This window comes from Kogia breviceps, chromosome 10, assembly GCF_026419965.1.
Source record: "Kogia breviceps isolate mKogBre1 chromosome 10, mKogBre1 haplotype 1, whole genome shotgun sequence".
In the NCBI taxonomy this organism is placed as follows: domain Eukaryota; kingdom Metazoa; phylum Chordata; class Mammalia; order Artiodactyla; family Physeteridae; genus Kogia; species Kogia breviceps.
The window spans coordinates 6,439,592-6,457,644 of record NC_081319.1 but is presented as its reverse complement, the minus strand read 5'-3'; the positions used below and the strand labels follow the sequence as shown (position 1 = coordinate 6,457,644).

General features: G+C 56.1%; 1 protein-coding gene across 2 annotated transcripts in view; it reads left to right on the top strand.

Moving 5' to 3' along the window:
* Positions 1 to 13,082, top strand: part of SLC6A11 (solute carrier family 6 member 11) — a 128,223-nt gene extending 115,141 nt beyond the window's left edge. Inside the window, exons 10-14 of one of the 2 annotated variants that reach the window (XM_059076100.2) lie at positions 1,554 to 1,691; positions 5,660 to 5,762; positions 6,583 to 6,683; positions 7,484 to 7,654; positions 10,518 to 13,082. In XM_059076100.2, coding sequence (XP_058932083.1) covers positions 1,554 to 1,691; positions 5,660 to 5,762; positions 6,583 to 6,683; positions 7,484 to 7,654; positions 10,518 to 10,670 — 666 coding nt within the window. In that variant the 3' untranslated portion in view covers positions 10,671 to 13,082. The remainder of the gene's footprint in view (positions 1 to 1,553; positions 1,692 to 5,659; positions 5,763 to 6,582; positions 6,684 to 7,483; positions 7,655 to 10,517) is intronic. The other variant, XM_067043453.1, reaches the window with a different exon arrangement.
* The last annotated feature ends 4,971 nt before the right edge of the window (positions 13,083 to 18,053 follow it).

Below are 18,053 nucleotides of genomic sequence, written 5' to 3'. Positions count from 1 at the left end.
GTTTAGGTGCTGGATCAACAGGCTCCCTGGAATCTCCTTCCTTCCCTGGGGACCCTGGAGAAAGGACGAGCACGGCCAGCCTTGCTGCAGAGGCAGGGCAGTCTGGAGGCTAGGAGTCCGGGTGTTGAAGCCAGACAGGCCTGGGTGTGAGTCCCAGCTGCACAGCTCTGGCCAGCTGTGTGACTCTGGACTAGTCACCTCACCTCTCTGTGCTACAGTCCCTTTGCACAATAAGGATAGAAATCCGTACCCTAAGGAGGTGGACATGAACCAGAAAGGATTTGGAGCCAAAGAATGGCTCCAGGGAAGTGGGGGAGTGCCCCACAGAGGTGACAGCCAGCCTCTGGAACAAGATTGCCTGGTTCAAATTCTGGCCCTAATATGTTATACCTCTGATCTCAGGGAAAGTTGCTTACACCCCTATGCTTCCGTGTCTTCATTTACAAAACGGGTAATAATAGGACCTAACACCTAGAGATTAAATACATTAATATCTGTTAACTGCTTAGAACGGAGCCTGACACACGACAAGCACCACGTGTTTGCCGTTATTCATTTATTAAACATTTTCTGAGCATCTCCTCTGTGCCACTGGAAATAGATGAAAACGATGTGGCCTCTGCCCTCCAGGGTCTCACCTTCTTACTAGGAGACAGATCAAGGGAAATCACGGGCCCCGCGAGATAAGGGATATGGACTAGGCACGGAAGAGAGGGGAGATCTGTTCTGCCCAAGTAGGAGGCAAGGAGGAGAGGTCAGGAAGAGGCTCGTGCAGGAGGTCTGCCCACAGTGCTGGGAGAACCCGGGCAGGGGGGTAGGGGTGTGCTGGGATATTTGGGCTGGGTGTTGATGGGTGAGTAGGAGTGTAACTTATCCTGTACCCAGCCCTGTCTCAGCATGGCGGGGCACAGATGCCTAGTGGCTCAGGCTCAGCCGTTGAAGCCTGCCCAGCCCAAACGCAAGAGCTAGGTGTTAGCTCACCTGACTGTTCTCCCCCCAGCAGAGGGTCACTTGCCCACCAGAAGCAAAGGGCAGGGGAAATGTCACAGGCCTGGAGGACAAAGGAAGTCAAGTCCGACCCACAGACCAGAGCCTGCCAGCAGCAAAGCCCTCAGCTCTCAGGACAGTTACAGGGACTCCCATCTTGCTTCCCAGGCAGAGGCTGGGTCTCATTTAAGTCGTTGACCCCAGAACAGGGCCCAGCACATAGGCACGTGATAGGCAGCATGGGGGAGAGAAGGAATTCTAGAGTCAGGAGGCCTCATTTCAAGTCCTGACCCTGCCACTTCCTTGCTGAGAGACTTGGGGCAGGTCACTTTCCCTCTCTGAGCCTCAGGGTCCTCATGTGTTAAATGGGCCTCTGCTGGAGTTCTGTAAACCCCCAGGATTATGGTTTTTATTCTTGGGTCCTCCATCAGGGTAAGTGTGGGAATGAAGGTGAGACCCGGTGGAAAGGAAGCCCAGGGTTTAAGGCTGCTGCACTTGCCTGGAGCCAGGGCCACTAAGAACGGCCTTTCTCGTGGGTTTCACACCATCATTTCTACCCGGTCCAGTTTGTGTGTGTGGAAAGCCTGGTGACCGCCGTGGTGGACATGTACCCCGAGGTCTTCCGGAGGGGCTATCGGCGGGAGCTGCTCATCCTCGGCCTGTCGGTCACCTCCTATTTTCTGGGCCTCGTGATGTTAACGGAGGTGAGTGATAAGAATACAGGTAAGTGACGTGAACAGGGTGGCACAAGGGTTAAGCGCCTGGGCTTTGGGTGAGCGGATCTGACATTGACTAGCTGTGTGACCCTGGCTCCAGGTCCAGCGCTTCTCGGGGGCTCCGTGTTCTTATGTTTGTAATGGGTTGTTGTGAGACCCCATGGAAGTTGTCATTAAGCCCTTAGCGCAGTGTCCTGCGTGTGTAAGTGCTTAGCTCAAGGTCTCCACTTTACCGCCGGAGGGAATGAAACTCCCAGAGGGAAAGGCTGGGTTTACCTGGTCATCGTGAACGTCTGGATGCCGGGGCCGCCCCTTTTAGTAACTTCTGGGCGAAGGGGACAGTGTCAGCTACGGAACCCTCAACTAGTTACTATGATCGGCCTCAAGTTCAGAGGAGGCTTTTGTGGGGCATCACTGAGAATAGGCATGAGGAATTGGGCACCTTCAGGCGCTGTGTGTTCCCGCCCCAGCCCTGCGTGTGGTACCCTCTTCTTGTCTCTGCCTGGGGTCAGGAGGGGCTCATCATGACCCTAAATTAAGACTGTCTTATAAAGCCATGATTCTCTTCCCTCCTGCAGCCAACCTGTCTAATAAATACTTTCTTAAGTATCTTGGGAAGGTGAAATTAGATATCTTTTTATCCACACTCACAAAATTAATTAATTTTAAAAGCCAAGCCACCCCCCACCAAAAAGCCTAAAAACTGTTGTCTAGAGACAAGAAGAGGTTTTGTAAGAAACATGGAAAGAAATGAGGGAATTCAGAATCCGTCAAAGCAGCTGATTCGGTACTGAAGTCGGTCTGTTGATCGTCATCCTCCACTTCTCAGTTCAAATGCCACCTCCTCCTGGAAGCCTCCTCTGCTTTCCTTCCCATTCAGGACTTCATTCTAAGCTCAGCTCAGCCTCCCTCTGGCCATTACAATGACCTGTCTGTTCACCTGCTACCCCCACCAGGCCCCGAGGTCCTCAAGAACAGGAGCTGGCCTTGACCTGCTCTGCACCCTTGGGACCTGGCATGGGGTGGGCTCTGGGGCGTGGTGGCTGGTGTTATTACTGCTCCTAGGAGTGATAATCAGCGTTTGAGCAAATGAATGGTGCAGCACTTCCCGTTTCCTCCTCTTCTCTCCCCACATGGAGAACCAGGGAGGCAGTGAGCAGGGCCTCATGAAGTGCTGATTAATTATGCAAAGTAGAGTCTTTTGTCACACACAGATTGGGGGTTTACCTGATGCCTTAAAAAGGCTGGTGACTCTACAAGAAGAGCAGACATTGGCGGGCGTCCCAGGCTTGCAGCAGGCAGGTGGAGGGCCCTCCTGGACACCAGCCCTGGGTGCCCTGCTCACAGAGCCTTCCAGCCCACCCTCCTCCAGGCCTCGGGTCTGCCCTGGGGCACCTGGGGCCCCAGCCCCTCAGGGAGCCAGCGCTGCGTCTTCCCAGGACCAGCGTGTCCTTGAGTGATCACACCGGGAAGTTCAAACTGCCAAGTGGGCCCTGTCGGCCTCAGTAATTGCTGGCAGGATCTTCTCCCTCATTTAAACACATTTAAAGCTCTGCTCTAGGGAAAAACTAGTCCGCAAATATCTGATCTTCCCCTGAGGCAGTGTGGCGGGTGGTGAAGGGCACGGGCTCTGCAGCCGGACACTTGGGCTCAGTCCTCAGCCCCACAGCTGGGCAGCTAGGTGACCTGTGGTGCATATTCTCACTGGCCCGGGCCTCGGCTTCCCCCACGTGAGCACTGAGGGTAACTGTAGCGCCTGCCCTGTGATCACACTGTGTAGGAACAGCTAGACTGAGACCTGGGGACCAGTTACAACAGAGCTGGCATTTGGAGAGCACTGCGTTAAGGCTTCCTTCTGGGTTGTTTTTGTTTTTTGATTTTTGTTTTTTTGTGTGGTACGCGGGCCTCTCACTGCCTCGGCCTCTCCCGTTGCGGAGCACAGACTCCGGATGCGCAGGCTCAGCGGCCATGGGCTCACGGGCCCAGCCTCTCCACAGCGGAATCCTCCCGGACCAGGGCACGAACCCGTGTCCCCTGCATCAGCAGGCGGACTCGCAACCACTGTGCCACCAGGGAAGCCCCTTCTGGGTTTTTTTAATGTATGATGTTTGTGGAAGGAGACCCTCGGGAGAGCAATTAGGAGGGCAGTCCTAGGTTTAACTCAGAAAGCTCCTTACCCTCAGAGACCTGAACGCCTGCCATATCTGTCACAGACAGGAGGCCCCAGACCAGATATGGCCCAGTGATCCATGTTGTTTCCCCCTCACTGTGATTTTTTAAGAAGACGAAGAGGTTACCAAAATTAAAGAGAAAGATTTCTCAAGAAAATTTGGATTTTTGGCATCTTCCAGAAAATCTGCAGGCCTGGCTGCCCAGGCCTACGTCCCCCAGCAGCAATCGACTGGAGTTGTGTGGCCACGTGGGGCCTGTGGTCTCCAGTTAGCCACAGTCTCCACCACTCCCTGCTGTCACACTAGGACCACTTGGACTCAGCACTGAGGTGTTGCCCCTGATCTAGTTGAAGAGATGAATGAGGAGACAAATAGTCCCAGGGTGTGTGGTCTTTCACATGACAGAAGGAGGCCCGGGCGCTTTGGGAACACAGAGGAGAAGCTTAGTCCCAAGAGGTCCCCGTGGCAGACACATAAGGAGGCTGTCCAGGCTTCATCCTGGCCTCTTAACCCCGTCCTGTCCTGCCATTTGGAACACCTCCCCCAACCCGACCCTCCCTCCCTTTTGTGCTTTTATTTCTGCTGCTTTTGATTGTCCCGCTAAGGACTCTCATTGTGTTGTAGGATTTTCTTCAGGGATCCCAACCCTTCCCACACCTGCATCTGGCCTCCCCTCCTCTGCCCACCCAGACGCCTCCCCTGCCTCCCAGAGATCCTCCCAGATCACCTTGGCCAGCCAAGCTTGCACCTCCCTGGCCTTCCACTGAGCTTAATCATCAGAGATTTGCATATCACAGAGCTGGCCCACCTCTCCCCCCCAACCCTGCATCCCACAACGATTGCGCACCTACTATGTGCCGGGTCTTTGGCCAGAAACAGGGACACAGCTGTGGACAAGCCATTCAGAGTCCCTCCCCAATGGGGCACTCACTCCATATGATTCAACTTGCACTTACAGGGACATAATGCAAGCCGGGCCTTGCGCTGAGGGTGGGAGGCACACAGAGGACCAGTGCAGGGGCCTTCCCAGCGGGAGCTCAGAGCTAACAGAGTAGCTGATGGCGGAACACTGGTTTTTTTTTTTTTAACTGTGAATCCTTAAAATGTGCTATGGAGGCCCAAAGAAAGAACGAGGCTGTCAGGGAGGGCTGCTTGGAGGAGGTGACCTTTGAGATGAGCTTTGAAGGAACTTATCCAGTGAAAGGGAATAGCATGTGCAAAGGCACAGAAGTGAGACGGTCCCTTGGTGTGTCCAGGCAGGGAGCATGTTGAGGGGGACTGTGGGAAGGGGAGCGGAGGCCCAGTGAGGAGGGCAGCCCTGGCTGGCAGGCTGAAGGAAGCCAAGGGGTAGTTGTAAACTGTAGGGTGACATGGTTGGATGTGCAGGTTGGAAAGGTCTCTGTGAAAGCTGGTGTGGGGAAGGGTAGGAGAGGGAGGCTGGAGGCAGGGAGGCCAGTGGGGAGGCTGTCACAGCCACCTGGAGAGAGGTGCTGAGCCTGCCCAACCTCCAGTCTCTGGTCTTCTGTGTTGTCTCTGACGTTTGGGGAGCAGGGACAAGACAAACCGTCGCAATCTCAGCAAGCCCCAGAGGGTGGTCTTAGGGGGTGCCCAGCTATGCTGGGCGACGTGTTCCAGGACCCTGGGGAGACCAGTCTGTCCTGGTGGAAGTGAGTCCCGGCTGGTGGTAGCCGCAGGGCAGAGAGCCCCTTCCCAAGGCCAGCTGGCTGACTCTGCCGTCCAGTGTGTCTGTCACCCTGTCCATAGTTCTGTCCTCTCACCTCCCAGGGTGGCATGTACATCTTCCAGCTCTTTGACTCCTACGCCGCCAGTGGGATGTGCCTTCTCTTTGTGGCCATCTTTGAATGCATCTGCATCGGCTGGGTGTATGGTGAGTCGAGGCTGAGCCCTCCCACGCCCCACAGGACACCGTGGTGCCCAGCACGTGGGCACCCGGGACCCGGCGGGGCCTGGGTTCCCCGTGGCTGGTCTCCATCTGCGTCAACCTCTTCGTCCTCCCCTCAGGGACTTCTTGTCCTTTCCCGCCTGTCGGGAGACCCTCCTGCTCTTATATCCCTGCAGCAGAGGGAGAGGTTCCAGGCTCAGGCACTGTGACCTTGATTCTGTCCTTCTGCCCCTGAGGCTCAGTTTTCCCATCTGCAAAATGGAGTGCTATGAAAAAATCACCCTGTCTCCGAGCAGGAGGTAATGTAGGCAAAGCAGCCAGCCCAGTGCCTGGCCCTCAGTCAGCACGTGCCTTCTGGTTCCCCAAACCGTATGAGAGCGTGGGGGTTGCCGGGCTGGATGATGATTCACCCTCCCCAGTGTGGCTCAGGCATAGACACCCCACAGGCCACCCGTCCGGCGCTCACCTTCAGAGCCCTGAGCCCCGCCCCCGCGCGGGTCAGCCAGCCCCTGGCCCGGCCTCAAAGGGACCTCCTTCCTCCTTTCCCCCCGAAACTCCTGCCCGTTTCCTGGGCCTCACTGCGCAAGGTCGGAAGGGCGCTCCCCAGTGTTGAACCAGAGTCCCTTCCACTGCAGTTTATCCTGACACCTCACGTATGTAACACCTTGGTAGTTTTTAAGCGGGAAATAGGGTTCCTGCCGCAAGTTGTCTCGGGCTGGGGAAACCAGACACCCATAGCCTTCCCTCTGAGTCTTGTACAGAAATCTTCTGGGGTGTGTGTGCCCGTCTTCTCTATTCTGGACAGGAAGCAACCGCTTCTACGATAACATCGAAGACATGATTGGCTACCGGCCGTTGTCGCTCATCAAATGGTGCTGGAAAGTCGTGACCCCCGGGATCTGTGCGGTAAGGGCCCTGCCGGGAGCCGCCTGCAGCCCACCCACCCACGTACTTCTGCACCCCAGAGCCCAGACCTGGCCGAGGCCGAGACTGAGGAGGTGATGTCCCCCTGGGGACCCTCTGTGCCCTCAGAAAGCCCGAGGCACCTGACACCTTTCAAAGCCGGCATTGTGGGGACACAGTCTCCGGGCTTGGCCAGGGGGCCTCGCTAGGACCCCAGCCCTGCAACCCGCTTGCTGTGTGATTGGGAGCAAATCACCTCCCTTCCTGGGACCTAAGGTTCTATGCCTGCGTGTGTATAGAAGACGGCTGGCACCTCCCTCTGCAGTGGCCGAGGGTCCCGTGAAAGGCATTTGGCTCTGCGGTTCACAGTGAAGCAACAGCGTGAGGGTAAAGAGGGGCTCGCGCTCTGCCCCTCACATCAGACCGGGAGAGGCCTTTGCCAGAGGGTGTTTAATTAAAACAGCAAGACCCCCTGCTCTTCACCCAGTTCTTGGCACTGGAAGTATCTCAGAGCATCTTCACAAACCATCTTCGTTCCGAAAGGGAGGTTTGAAAGCAGCCCTGAGGAGTAGCTATAGGAAACAATAATAACTCCTGACTGGGCCAGAGGCTGGGGATGAGGCTCCTGGGGGTCGGGGAGGGTCTCCTGGGATCTGTGGGGGTCAGTTCCCCGTGTTGCCCGCTGTGGACCCAGCGGGGCCTCACGTCTCCGAGGCCGCCACACGGGGTTGACCGTCTCCCCTGCCGGCTGCCCGCACGCAGTCTGAGGGCCGCCCCAGGGACCTTTCCCCGTCTCCCCGCAGGGCATCTTCATCTTCTTCCTGGTCAAGTACAAGCCCCTCAAGTACAACAACATCTACACCTACCCCGCCTGGGGCTATGGCATCGGCTGGCTCATGGCCCTGTCCTCCATGCTCTGCATCCCGCTGTGGCTCTCCATCAAGGTGTGGAAGACGGAGGGGACGCTGCCGGAGGTGAGCAGCCTGGGAGGAGGGGTCAGCAAGGGCGGCTCGGGGGGGGGGGGTATGGCTCAGGGCAGGGCTGGCTGTGCTGGGAGGGCTGGCGAGTGTGGGCACAGCCATGGGCACGTCTGGGTCCCCGCTTCCTCATCTGGGCAATGGGTGTGATGAGAACGTGCCCCTGCGTGTCTCCCGGGGAAGCCTGGCCAGCTCCTCCTTGGCGGGCATTCGTCAGTACTGCTGTGCTGAGGCCTCGGGTGGAGACGTTTTCCCTGAGCTCAGCCTCAGTTTCCTCATCTGCAGAATGGGTCAACAGCAGTCCCTCGCTTACAGAGGTTGTTTGAGGACTCAGTGAGTATGCAGAGGGAAAGCACTTAGACCAGGACCTGGGAGAGAGAGGAGAGACCAAGTGTCAGCTCTTAACTGCTCTGTTGATTCTGTTCATTGAGGCCCCCATTCCCAGGGCACAGGGAGAGGGTCTGACATTTGTGGAACATCTATCCTCTGTCGTCGCTGTGCCAAGCTCTCTCCGTGCTGCATCTCCTCTAGTCCTCAGAGAAATTAAGTCATTCGCCTAGGATCACACAGCCAAAAATTAGCAAACCAAAATTTTTTAACAATTTTGTTGAGGTATGTTTTCTATATCATATCATAAAATTCACCCATTTCAGGCATACAATTCAGTGGGGATTTTTTTTAGTAACTTTCTGTGTAGTGCAGTCGTCACCGTAAATCAGTTTGCAAATATTTCTATTTATTTAATTTATTTATTTTATTTTTAAGATCCCTAGTGCCCATTCCCAGTGAGCCCTGTTCCCAATCCAGACACGCATAAATCTGTCTCTGTGTGTGTGCCTCTTATGGGCGTTTCCTGCCAGTGGAATCCTGCAGTATGTGGTCTCTTGGTAGCAGAGTGAATTCGGACCCCAACCCGTCATACCCCCCGCACCCACTCTCTCTTCACTCTCCTTTCCCACCCGCTGGCAGATCAGAAGGTCTGAGTCAGCTTCTCGCCCATTTTGCAAACTGTCTGCTGTGTGCCAGACGCTGCTCTAAGCCATCTACAAGCCCTAGGCCACTGGATCCTCACAGCAGTCCTGTGGGGTGGAGGAGCTTCCTGTCCCCATGTCACAGGTGAGGAAGCTGAGCACAGAGAAGTGAAGCAAGTTACCCAAGGGCACACAGCCTCTGAGTGATGGAGCAGGTACCCTGTGCCCCCCACCCCCACCTCTTTCCTGCCCCAACGCAGCACCCCAGGGCTCTCGGGGCCGACCTGTGTCTCACCAGCATGGGGTCTGTGTGCAGACACGCACAGGCAAGAGCCAGCTCTCCTGCCCATCCAGGGGCCTGAGCTCCAGAAAAGCCAACATCCAGCCAGGAGGAGCAAGCTGAGAGGGAAGGTCCCTTTCTCCAGCCTGCTCGTGCCCTCGGAGCAAGTCAGGGTCCTCTGCTCCTGCAGGGAATGTAGGTCAAGGGCAGTTGTTAATTCTGGTTTGGGACCAGACGTGTCCAGAGGAGAGCATCCCCGGAGCCCTAACACCTTGGCCGTGGCAGGCCCCTGCCAGTTAATTCACCTCCCTCCATTTCCAGAAGGTTCTGTCCGCTGATGGGAAGGATCTGGAAGGAAACATGGGGTCAGAGAATTTCTGTGAGGGTGGGTAGTCTGTGCTAAGAGCTGTGGATGGGTCAACAAATCTGAGGCCACCTCATGACAACGCTAGAGGCAGGTGCCCCTGTGACCCCCTTTGACAGATGAGGGAACGAGACACAGAGGGTTAAGTTCTTGCCCGAGTTAAGTGGTGGGACTGGGAGTCAAGCCCAGGCGTCTGGTTCCAGAGCCCGTGTTCCCAGCTCCTGTCCTGTGTCAAGGGCCTCGCACCGTGCCTGGCACCCAGGAGGTGCTCGGCGTTGCCGAGGGGTGGGCGGGGGTGCGGGATCTGCCTGTTACTCCCACCCGGGGAAGGATAGGTCCAGCCTCTCTCAGGCACGGCAGGATCTGAAAGAGAAAACAGAACCTTGATCATAAAGAAACCAGCCACCCCAGAGTCTTCCCAGCCTTGGAAAGGCCTCCCCAGTCCTGGCCGGATGTCTTCCGGAGGTGCACATGAGGCTGAGGTGTGGGACCCGAGTCCGGGCCGAGGGGGCAGGAGCGTGTGTCCAGGGTCTGCCCGTGGCCTCCACTCCGTCATCGGTAGAGTAGACGATGGCCACCCTGTCTGCGCCCAGCCCGGAGCCGGCCACTCTGCCAGGCGGCGTGAGGCTGTGGCCTCAGGGATGACGTTTCCGGCTTCAGACACACACCGCCTGTTCCCCTGCATGGGGCAGCGTGGTGACAGCCTCTTGTGGGAAGCGTACCCGTTTGTCCAGCGATCATTGTATGAACGGCTCTGGAGGTGCCGTAGCTCTTTCTCACAGCAGCCCTTCAGGCAGGTACCCCTATCCCATGTCACAGATGGGAAAACACAGCTCAGAGATGTTAGGTGACTTGCCTCCCGTGTAGTGAGGCTGCGCAGCGGCTCACACCCCAGCGTCTCTGTCTCCACGGGAGGAGGGAGGCAGCAAGCAGCCCCGGGTACAGCTCTCACGTCCTGGCCGCCTGCAGCGGGCCAGGTACAGCGTGGGCGCTTCCGCTAACTGTCTCCGTACTCCTCGTGCAGCGGTAGCAGTGGGTACCCTGGTGTCCCCGTGTCCGGGGGTGGGGGCGGGAACCTGAGACCCGGAGGTCCACGCATCGTCCAGGACAGAGCTCCGAGTGGCCGGGCCGGGGCTGGTGGCTCCACTGGCCCGAGGCGTCCGCCGTGCCTTTGGGAGGCGCCAAGGCAGGCCCAGGACCCCGGCAGCCACTCTCAGACAGCTCTTTTCCTCTCCAACCATGTAGAAATTCCAGAAGCTGACGACCCCCAGCGCCGATCTGAACATGCGGGGCAGGCTTGGGGCAGGCCCACGGACGGTGATGGTTAATGACTGTGACGCCAAACTCAAGGGTGATGGGACCATTGCAGCTATCACAGAGAAGGAGACGCACTTCTGAGCGCCACTGCCGCCTTGATGCCTCTCCTGCTCCTCGTCCCCGCCGTCCCCGCCGTCCCCGCCCTGTGTACAAATGAATACCTGAACCACGTACTTCACCTAATGGTAGAGGCTTGCTCGTTTTGCACAGGATTTATTAACAAGTTAATTTTAAGGTGGCCGCACCCACTCTGGTTTCAAGTCACATCCCCTCCTCGCCCCCCAGTGGCCGTGTGAGTAACAGTACGAAGAGATAATCCTGTACAGGGACTAGTATCATCCTCTTGGGCTAGGACGGTTTTAAGCAGCATTTTCTAGGGGTCAGGAAGTTGTATCATAGGGTCAGACTTTTCTACTCGGGCTGTGGGGCAGGTGGGCGGGAGCAATGCCTGTCCCCCTCGGTCAGCCTTTGAACCGACCGGGTTCGTGTCCCACCTTTGTCCCTGGCCGCGCAGCTGCGGTTCCTCCGCGCCGCCCTGCTTCCCCTTCAGCCCCTCCCTTTCCCATCCCCAGCTTCCTAGAGGTGGGTTTGCAGACAGCAAGGCTGTGTCAGAGCAGAAGAAGTCGCAGCGGACTCAGGACTCCCGGGTGGCAGGCCCTCCTCTTCCCTGGTCCCGCGAGTGATCTGGGGCACTTCCCTCCCCTCTCGGGCCTCAGCTCCTGCGCGTCCCCAGTGGGGAGGGCTGGGTCACGTGACCTCTGAGGTTCTGCCCACCTGGCTTCATCTCTTGGAGATGCTCTGCGTGCCTCCTTGGCTTGCAGACCTGCTGTTGATCTTGGGTTCTTCTGAAGACTTGCAGGTGGGCAGTCCCTCGCCCCTCGCCCCCTTATTTAAAATCAAGTTTATCATGGAAATTATGCGGTTTGATTTCATCCGTGAGCGTGTTCCCATCCTCGAGACCAGCCAGGTCCTCGGCCCTGTGGCAGGGCTCCTCCTGGCCGTCTGCCTCTCTGTCCTCCTCAGCAGGGCTGGCCGGAGCTGCCTGCGCGCTGGTCCTCAGGCCCAGGCAGCAGCCTCTCTTCTGCTTGCGGCTGTCTGTCCTGCCACTGCCCCCGCCGGGATCTGCACTGTAGGACCTTCCGGCAGCCTCCAGGGCGGGAGCTATGGTTGGGCCTGGAGCCTGGTTTCCTCCACCGGCCCCTTCTTTGTCCCCCTCTCCTGCCATCCTGTGACCTCCAGTCCCTCCCAATCCTTCCTGTCACCAGCAGAACCCTGGAATTTTCACAAGGCTTCTTCCCTACCTTTTTCCCAGGAGCCAACCCACCTGCCTCTCTGGCCAGGGAGCTGAGAAGCCTCAGCCTCACTGATGGGGAGATGGGGGCTCCCACCCCTCCCTCGGTACAGCCCTGGAGTCTGGGGAGGTGGCTGGTGCTGCTCCAGGCCTCCCTGGCTGACCCCTCTCTTCTTTATTTTTTTATTTTATATATATATATTCTTTTGCGGTGCGCGGGCCTCTCACCGCCGTGGCCTCTCCCGTTGCGGAGCTCAGGCTCCGGACGCACAGGCTCAGCGGCCACGGCTCACGGGCCCAGCCGCTCCGCGGCACGTGGGATCCTCCCGGACCGGGGCACGAACCCGCGTCCCCTGCATCGGCAGGCGGATTCTCAGCCACTGCGCCACCAGGGAAGCCCCTGTCTTCTTTCATTGGATTGACGTCAAGCCTCTGCCTTGGATCCTGAGTTATATGGGGACACGGAGGGTGCACATTATCCTTTTCCTTTATGTTCCCTATCTTATTCGGTGGAAATGCGAGTTTTCTCCAAACGGAGGATTTAGTTTCCTGTAATAAACCTGCGTGTTTGATTGGCCCAAATGCCCAGCTTCTCTGCCCTGGCCAGCCCCGGTCTGAAGCCCGCGTTTGCTAAGAGGGATGCCAAGCGCCCCCCAGGCAAGTCGGGATGAGCTGTCTGCTCCGGTGGACCCAGGAAATGGATTCAGGAAGACCGGGGCTCCAGCTGAGCCCCCACCTGTGTCCATCCTCGTCTGCTCTTCTCCCAACAGGTCGGGGAGGGGGTCTCCCCACTGCTGCTGCCACCGGTTCTCCACCAACCACTGTCACCAGTGCACAGCCCCACGACCTAGCTGGGGACATGCCGCATTGTACTTGTGGCACTTAACACTTCACTTACTTCACAGGACTCATGGTGCAGGGCGGAGGGAGGGTTTTTGTTCTTTGCTTTTTGTAATTTCCTACTAGTATTTGGGTAACTTTGGGGGGCGGGGAGGGAAATGCGGGGGCAGGCGAAACGTCATTGCAGTGACTTTTTTGATATTCATTAGAAACAATACATCCTTTCTGAAATATTGACAGTATTATTAAAAAATGAAAAGGGTTGTACTGTTTTGCATAATGAACGTTTTTATTGGGTATTCAAAGGGTACACGACTGTCAGCTTACTCATTTTTAAGAATTAAAGAAGTGAACAAAGTCTCTGTTGCTGTTCCTGGTAGAGTGGTACATTCATCGGCTGGTTCTTCCTGTCTTATTACTTCTGTGATATTCCTGCCAAACCGTCTTGGCATTTGGAGGTTGCTGTTTCAACTGGGGATTACAAGTTAGAAACACCCAGGGCTGTTTGAGGAGCCCGCACCGCCTTTCACGTGATCCCCATGCACTGAATGTCTACCGCGTGCTAAGTGCTTTACAAAACTTCTCTCTTTAATCCTACCCCGACCCCACTTTATTTGTCTCTTACTCCCCCTACTTTACAGACAGGGGAAACTGAGGCGCAGAGAAGTCAAGCCATTTGCCCAGAGCCTCACAGCTAGTAAATAGCTGGACCGGAAAGAGAAGTCAGCTCTGTCTGAACCCAAAGCCCAGTCCCCTTATCACTACGCCTGACTCACCCTCAGGCTGCAGGACCCAGAGAAGGCGAGAGCCACCTCGTGATGGCAGCAATGGTTGCCACAAAGCTCACGCACTGTCCTAGGGGGCGGCCCTGCGTGTCGGCGGCAGGCGACGGGGGGTGGAAGGAGACAGGATTTGAAGCATGCAGCTCTGCTTTGGGCTCTGGGATCCACCTCTGGCAGCCTCAGCTCTCTCATCTCTAAAATGAGGATAATACCTCCTGCTTCAAACTTCAGATGACTGTGAGATCCTGTGAACTCTGGGTGTGAATGGTAAAGCTTTGTATTCACACGGGTTATCATTATCCTGAAAGAATTGTGCCGAAGCTCTCAAAGTGTGTTGTTGCTCAGAACTTAGACAAAAATCTCTAAATCTGTGTCTGAAATTTCCAAACGGTGGCTCAGGACCATGGAGTGTGCTTTGTCCAGGACCATGGAGTGTGCTTTGCTTTGTCCAGGACCATGGAGTATGCTTTGCTTTGTCCTCTGCTAGCACATGGCACAGCAAGGTCGTCTACACACAGGGTCTGCTCATTCCTGTCTGGTTGGCTCTTTTGCTTAAAATCCAGGTCCACCCGAACCTGTCTTGGCCTCTTGCCATCTGTGAGGTGGTAACATCTGCTCACAGGGAAAGCATCCCACAAAGATCCAGAATTCAGAAAATCCCTGTGACTCCCTAGAGGGTCCCTGAGTACCTTAGAACTTCACAGAGCCACAGGGATCGGTTCAGTCACCTGTGCCCTGCCCACGTGCCCTCCCTGTGTCTGAAAGTATATTGTGGTAGGCAGTGATCAGCAGCAAGACACAAAGAGGCTGTGTCACGGAAATGCGGGTATCCCTCATTCCCAGGAAATCTGATCTGCAGACTCTCGAGCTTATAGAATTGGTAACTTGTGGCATTAATTCACCCGGTAGGCCTTGCAGGCTGCAGTGTGTCTAGCAACCCCTGCTGGCCACGTGTGACTCTGCAGCCTAGCTCTATTAGGTGCTGCAATTAACTAGAGGAGAGGGGAGGCCTAAGATATTTTTCTCTGGTGTGAGGGAGGGGATCAGCCACCAAATAGCTGGCACTTTTGGCTGAGAACTGCAAATTCTGGAAAATAGGGTCATGTATTCGGTAGGTTTTACTGAGCATGCACCGTGTTCCTTGCCTGGACCCAGGACTAGGGGTATTGAGAAAAGTGGAACAGCCCCTTGTCTTGAGTGTCCCTGCCCTGCCTAGTCAAGAGGAGAGGTGCCCACACTCCTCTGGACAGGGGCAAGTACATGGGGAGAAGCTGCTCTGTCTTCCCCAGCCTTCTCCAGCCAGTTTGAGCTCTGCAGTGTGGCCCCGGGCAAGTGTGCCCACTTCTCTGGGCCTTGGATTGGCCATTAGTAGAATGGGGAAGAAACTGTGACCCAGAGAGGAAATATAGCTGGCTCAAGATGCCCCTAGAAGTCCTCTGCCCTCCCGTCTCATACTCAGCCCCCTGCACCCCTCTCAGGCTGTGAAAAATCAAATGAGCCCTTGGCCTGGGCACCTCGTGACCCGCTAGGGAGCAGAGTCAGTCCTTGTTGCCAACTCTTGGCCTTCTCTGTCTCTCACTTTTGAATAAGGTCCACTTCGCGAAGGATACTGAGAGGAGCCACACAGGCACTGCCCTCAGAGCTTCAGGCTAGCTGGACTGTCAGGACCACCCCCACGAGAAACTCCAGGGCAGAACGTGCCAGGGACAAGTGCTCAGGGAGTGCCAAGGGCAGGATCAGAGCATTTTATTGAGCACCTACTATGTTCCAGGGGTCACGCCTGCATTACCTCATCAGAGCCTCACAACAAACCGAACAGGTAAGTGATATTCATCCCATTTTTTTTTAATGTAAAAGAACTAATGTTTAGAGACCATAAATAAGTTGCCAGAAAATGATACCGGATACGCCTCCTGGAAAGTGGAGGAGCCGAGTAGGACCAAGGTTTGCCGGGTCTGCCTAGAGCCCACATACCAAAGCATTTAACCAAGGTCTGGAGACTTGAGTTGCACCTTGAGGGATGGGAAGACTTTGCCAGGCAGGGAAATGCATTTGAGATGGGGGAACAGCCTGAGCAAAGGCAGAGGCAGAAAAATGTCTTTGGGGAAACGTGGTGAAAACCAGAGTCCCCCCGCTTGGCCCGGTTTACTCTTATAACGAACGCGTGGTGCAACTTCACCTGCTGTGCGGCTGTGGTGAGCCCTCCCCAGTTTCTCAGAGTAAGGGGTTTGGGTGACACCAACATCGGTGCAGGTCCTGGCACCGAGCAGATGCTTCCTGGGGCAGGGGCTTCGATGAATAAACGCCCAGCTTGCCTGAGAGTTGGGGAGCTATGGGAAAGGGAATGAATAGGCACTGAAGACCTACCTGGTGCTGGAAGCCATGCTGGCTCCCCCATAGGTAGCACCTTGCTCTCGTTCCCCGTGTGGGTTGGAATGGTGGTCACATTCTACCAATGAGCAAATGGGCTCAGAGAAGTCGATTTGGCTGCCCCGGGTCCCAGAACTGGATAGCTGCAGAGCTATGGTAACAGGCCTGGGGTCTCCGGCTCCAAGGCCCGTGCACTTTCCATAGACCATCTTTGGAAGGCACTGAGTGCCACCATGAGCACTGATGGATCATTCAAGGCCGTGGGGAACCGGATGGTCGTGGAGGCCGTGTGAAAAAGATCTGAGGGTCTTCAGGAGCCTTGAAACACTTCTGGTGACACTAGGGACCTCTGGAAGTCTCCATAGTTTCCCAGAATTGATATCCTGCCACTGGGCTTCACTGAGAGGGACAAGGGAATGTTTGGGGCCAGTGAGGTGTTGATAGTAGAAGGGACCATTGGGACCCCTGGAGACCTAAAAGACAAGTTAGGGGGTACTAGGAATCCAGTGGAATTGTGTGGAGCCACCAGTAAGTGATGGAGCCCTTGGGGAGTTAGGAGGGGTTGAGGGTACTGGATGGTACCCATACTCACGTATATAGGGGACCACTGGGGAAAATGTACAGTCATTGGAGAGTATGTCAGAGTTACTGAGGGCCATCAAGAGTTGTAAAAATATCAGGGCCCTTGGTCACTACTCCGGGGCTATGGAGCCATCCAGAGTTCTAGGGGGCACTTGGGGTCACCTTGCGGTAAGCGTGTTTCTGGAGAGCGCCCTGCAGGATGCAGCCTTGAGGAAAGGGGAGGAGGGGAGCTCAGAAATGCTTTCGGGGGGGCGGGGGAAGGCAGTGAATCTGACATGAATGTGAATGAAGGCAGGGGACTGCCGGCGGGGCAATGATGGGGAGGCCCAGCCTGAACTGCAAACCACGGGAGGCGGTGGACAAAGGGGGGCCTGGGCTAAGGACTCCACGACCTTGACCTTGAGAGAGTGACGCAGGCTTTGCTCTTCCAGAGGGACTCCCCCACCCCCCACCTAGGTGTGTCAGACTAGTTCTAGCCAACACTTGGCTTTTCTTGCTCTCCCAGGAATCTTCTCTGCCTTCCTTTTGAGTATCTTCCCAAAGCGAGCCATTACTAGAGTGAGAAGGTGCTCATAGCCCGGTCTGAAGAGGAGCTTGGGCCAAACCAAAGAAGGGTGACTTAGGAGGAGCCCAGCAGAGGGTCTGGGCCCCGTCTGGGGGTCCCCGTGAGCAGACAGTGGGGAGAGGGGTCAGAGGAGACAGCGGAGCAAAGGCAGGTGTCATTTACCGATGCCTGAGAGTATCATTTATGCAGCACCTCCCATGCACCTGGGATAGGGCCAGGTATTGTCCATTAGCCTCAAAACTACCCTGCAACTGCGATTCATTCCGACTTTACAGTTGTGGAAACAAACTCAAGAGAAGTAAGTGGGGGAACTTGCCCGGCATCACACAGACTGAGCTGGAATTCAAAGCCAAGTCTATCAAACCCAGAGCCCTTGGTTTTTTTCTCTATACCAGGCGGCTACTGGGTGACCTGGGGCTCCCACAAAGAAGAACGAGCTGGGGGACCTCCCTCCCCTGATCACTGCCCTCCTGCCCGGAGTCCTGGGCTCAGACGGGCTCTGGTGGCAGCAGATCAGCCACCAGGTGGCGCTGCTGCTAAACCCAACCCCCGTCCCTGGGATCCAGGCTCTGACCAGTAAGGTCAGAACTGGAGCAGAGACTGGAACGCGAGACTAGAGGGTCCAGGGGCTCCACATGAGGGACCAAGAGGCTGCCCTTGACAGAAGGGCACGATTCACCCTTCTCACCCCGCCCCATTCTGAGCTGTGTCTGCAGTGCTACCGCAACACCCAGATGCTCCTGCCTTCAGTTCTCAACAGCCTCACTCACTGGCTGTGTGGCCTTAGGCAAATGACTTCACCTCTCTGATGTCAGTTTCCTCATCTGTGCAACTGGACAGAGTAAGCCCCTCTGTCAGGGACACTGAGGGGCTTAAAGGAGACAATGGTGTGCACCTAAAGGGTCTGGCACGTGGAGAGAATGTGCCTCTTGTTACATGTAGCTCTGCTCAGGATGCTGGAGTCAGGAGACCTGCATCCTGGTTCTGAACTTGCTCTGTGCCTTGGACAAAGTCATTTTGCCTCCCTGGGCCTC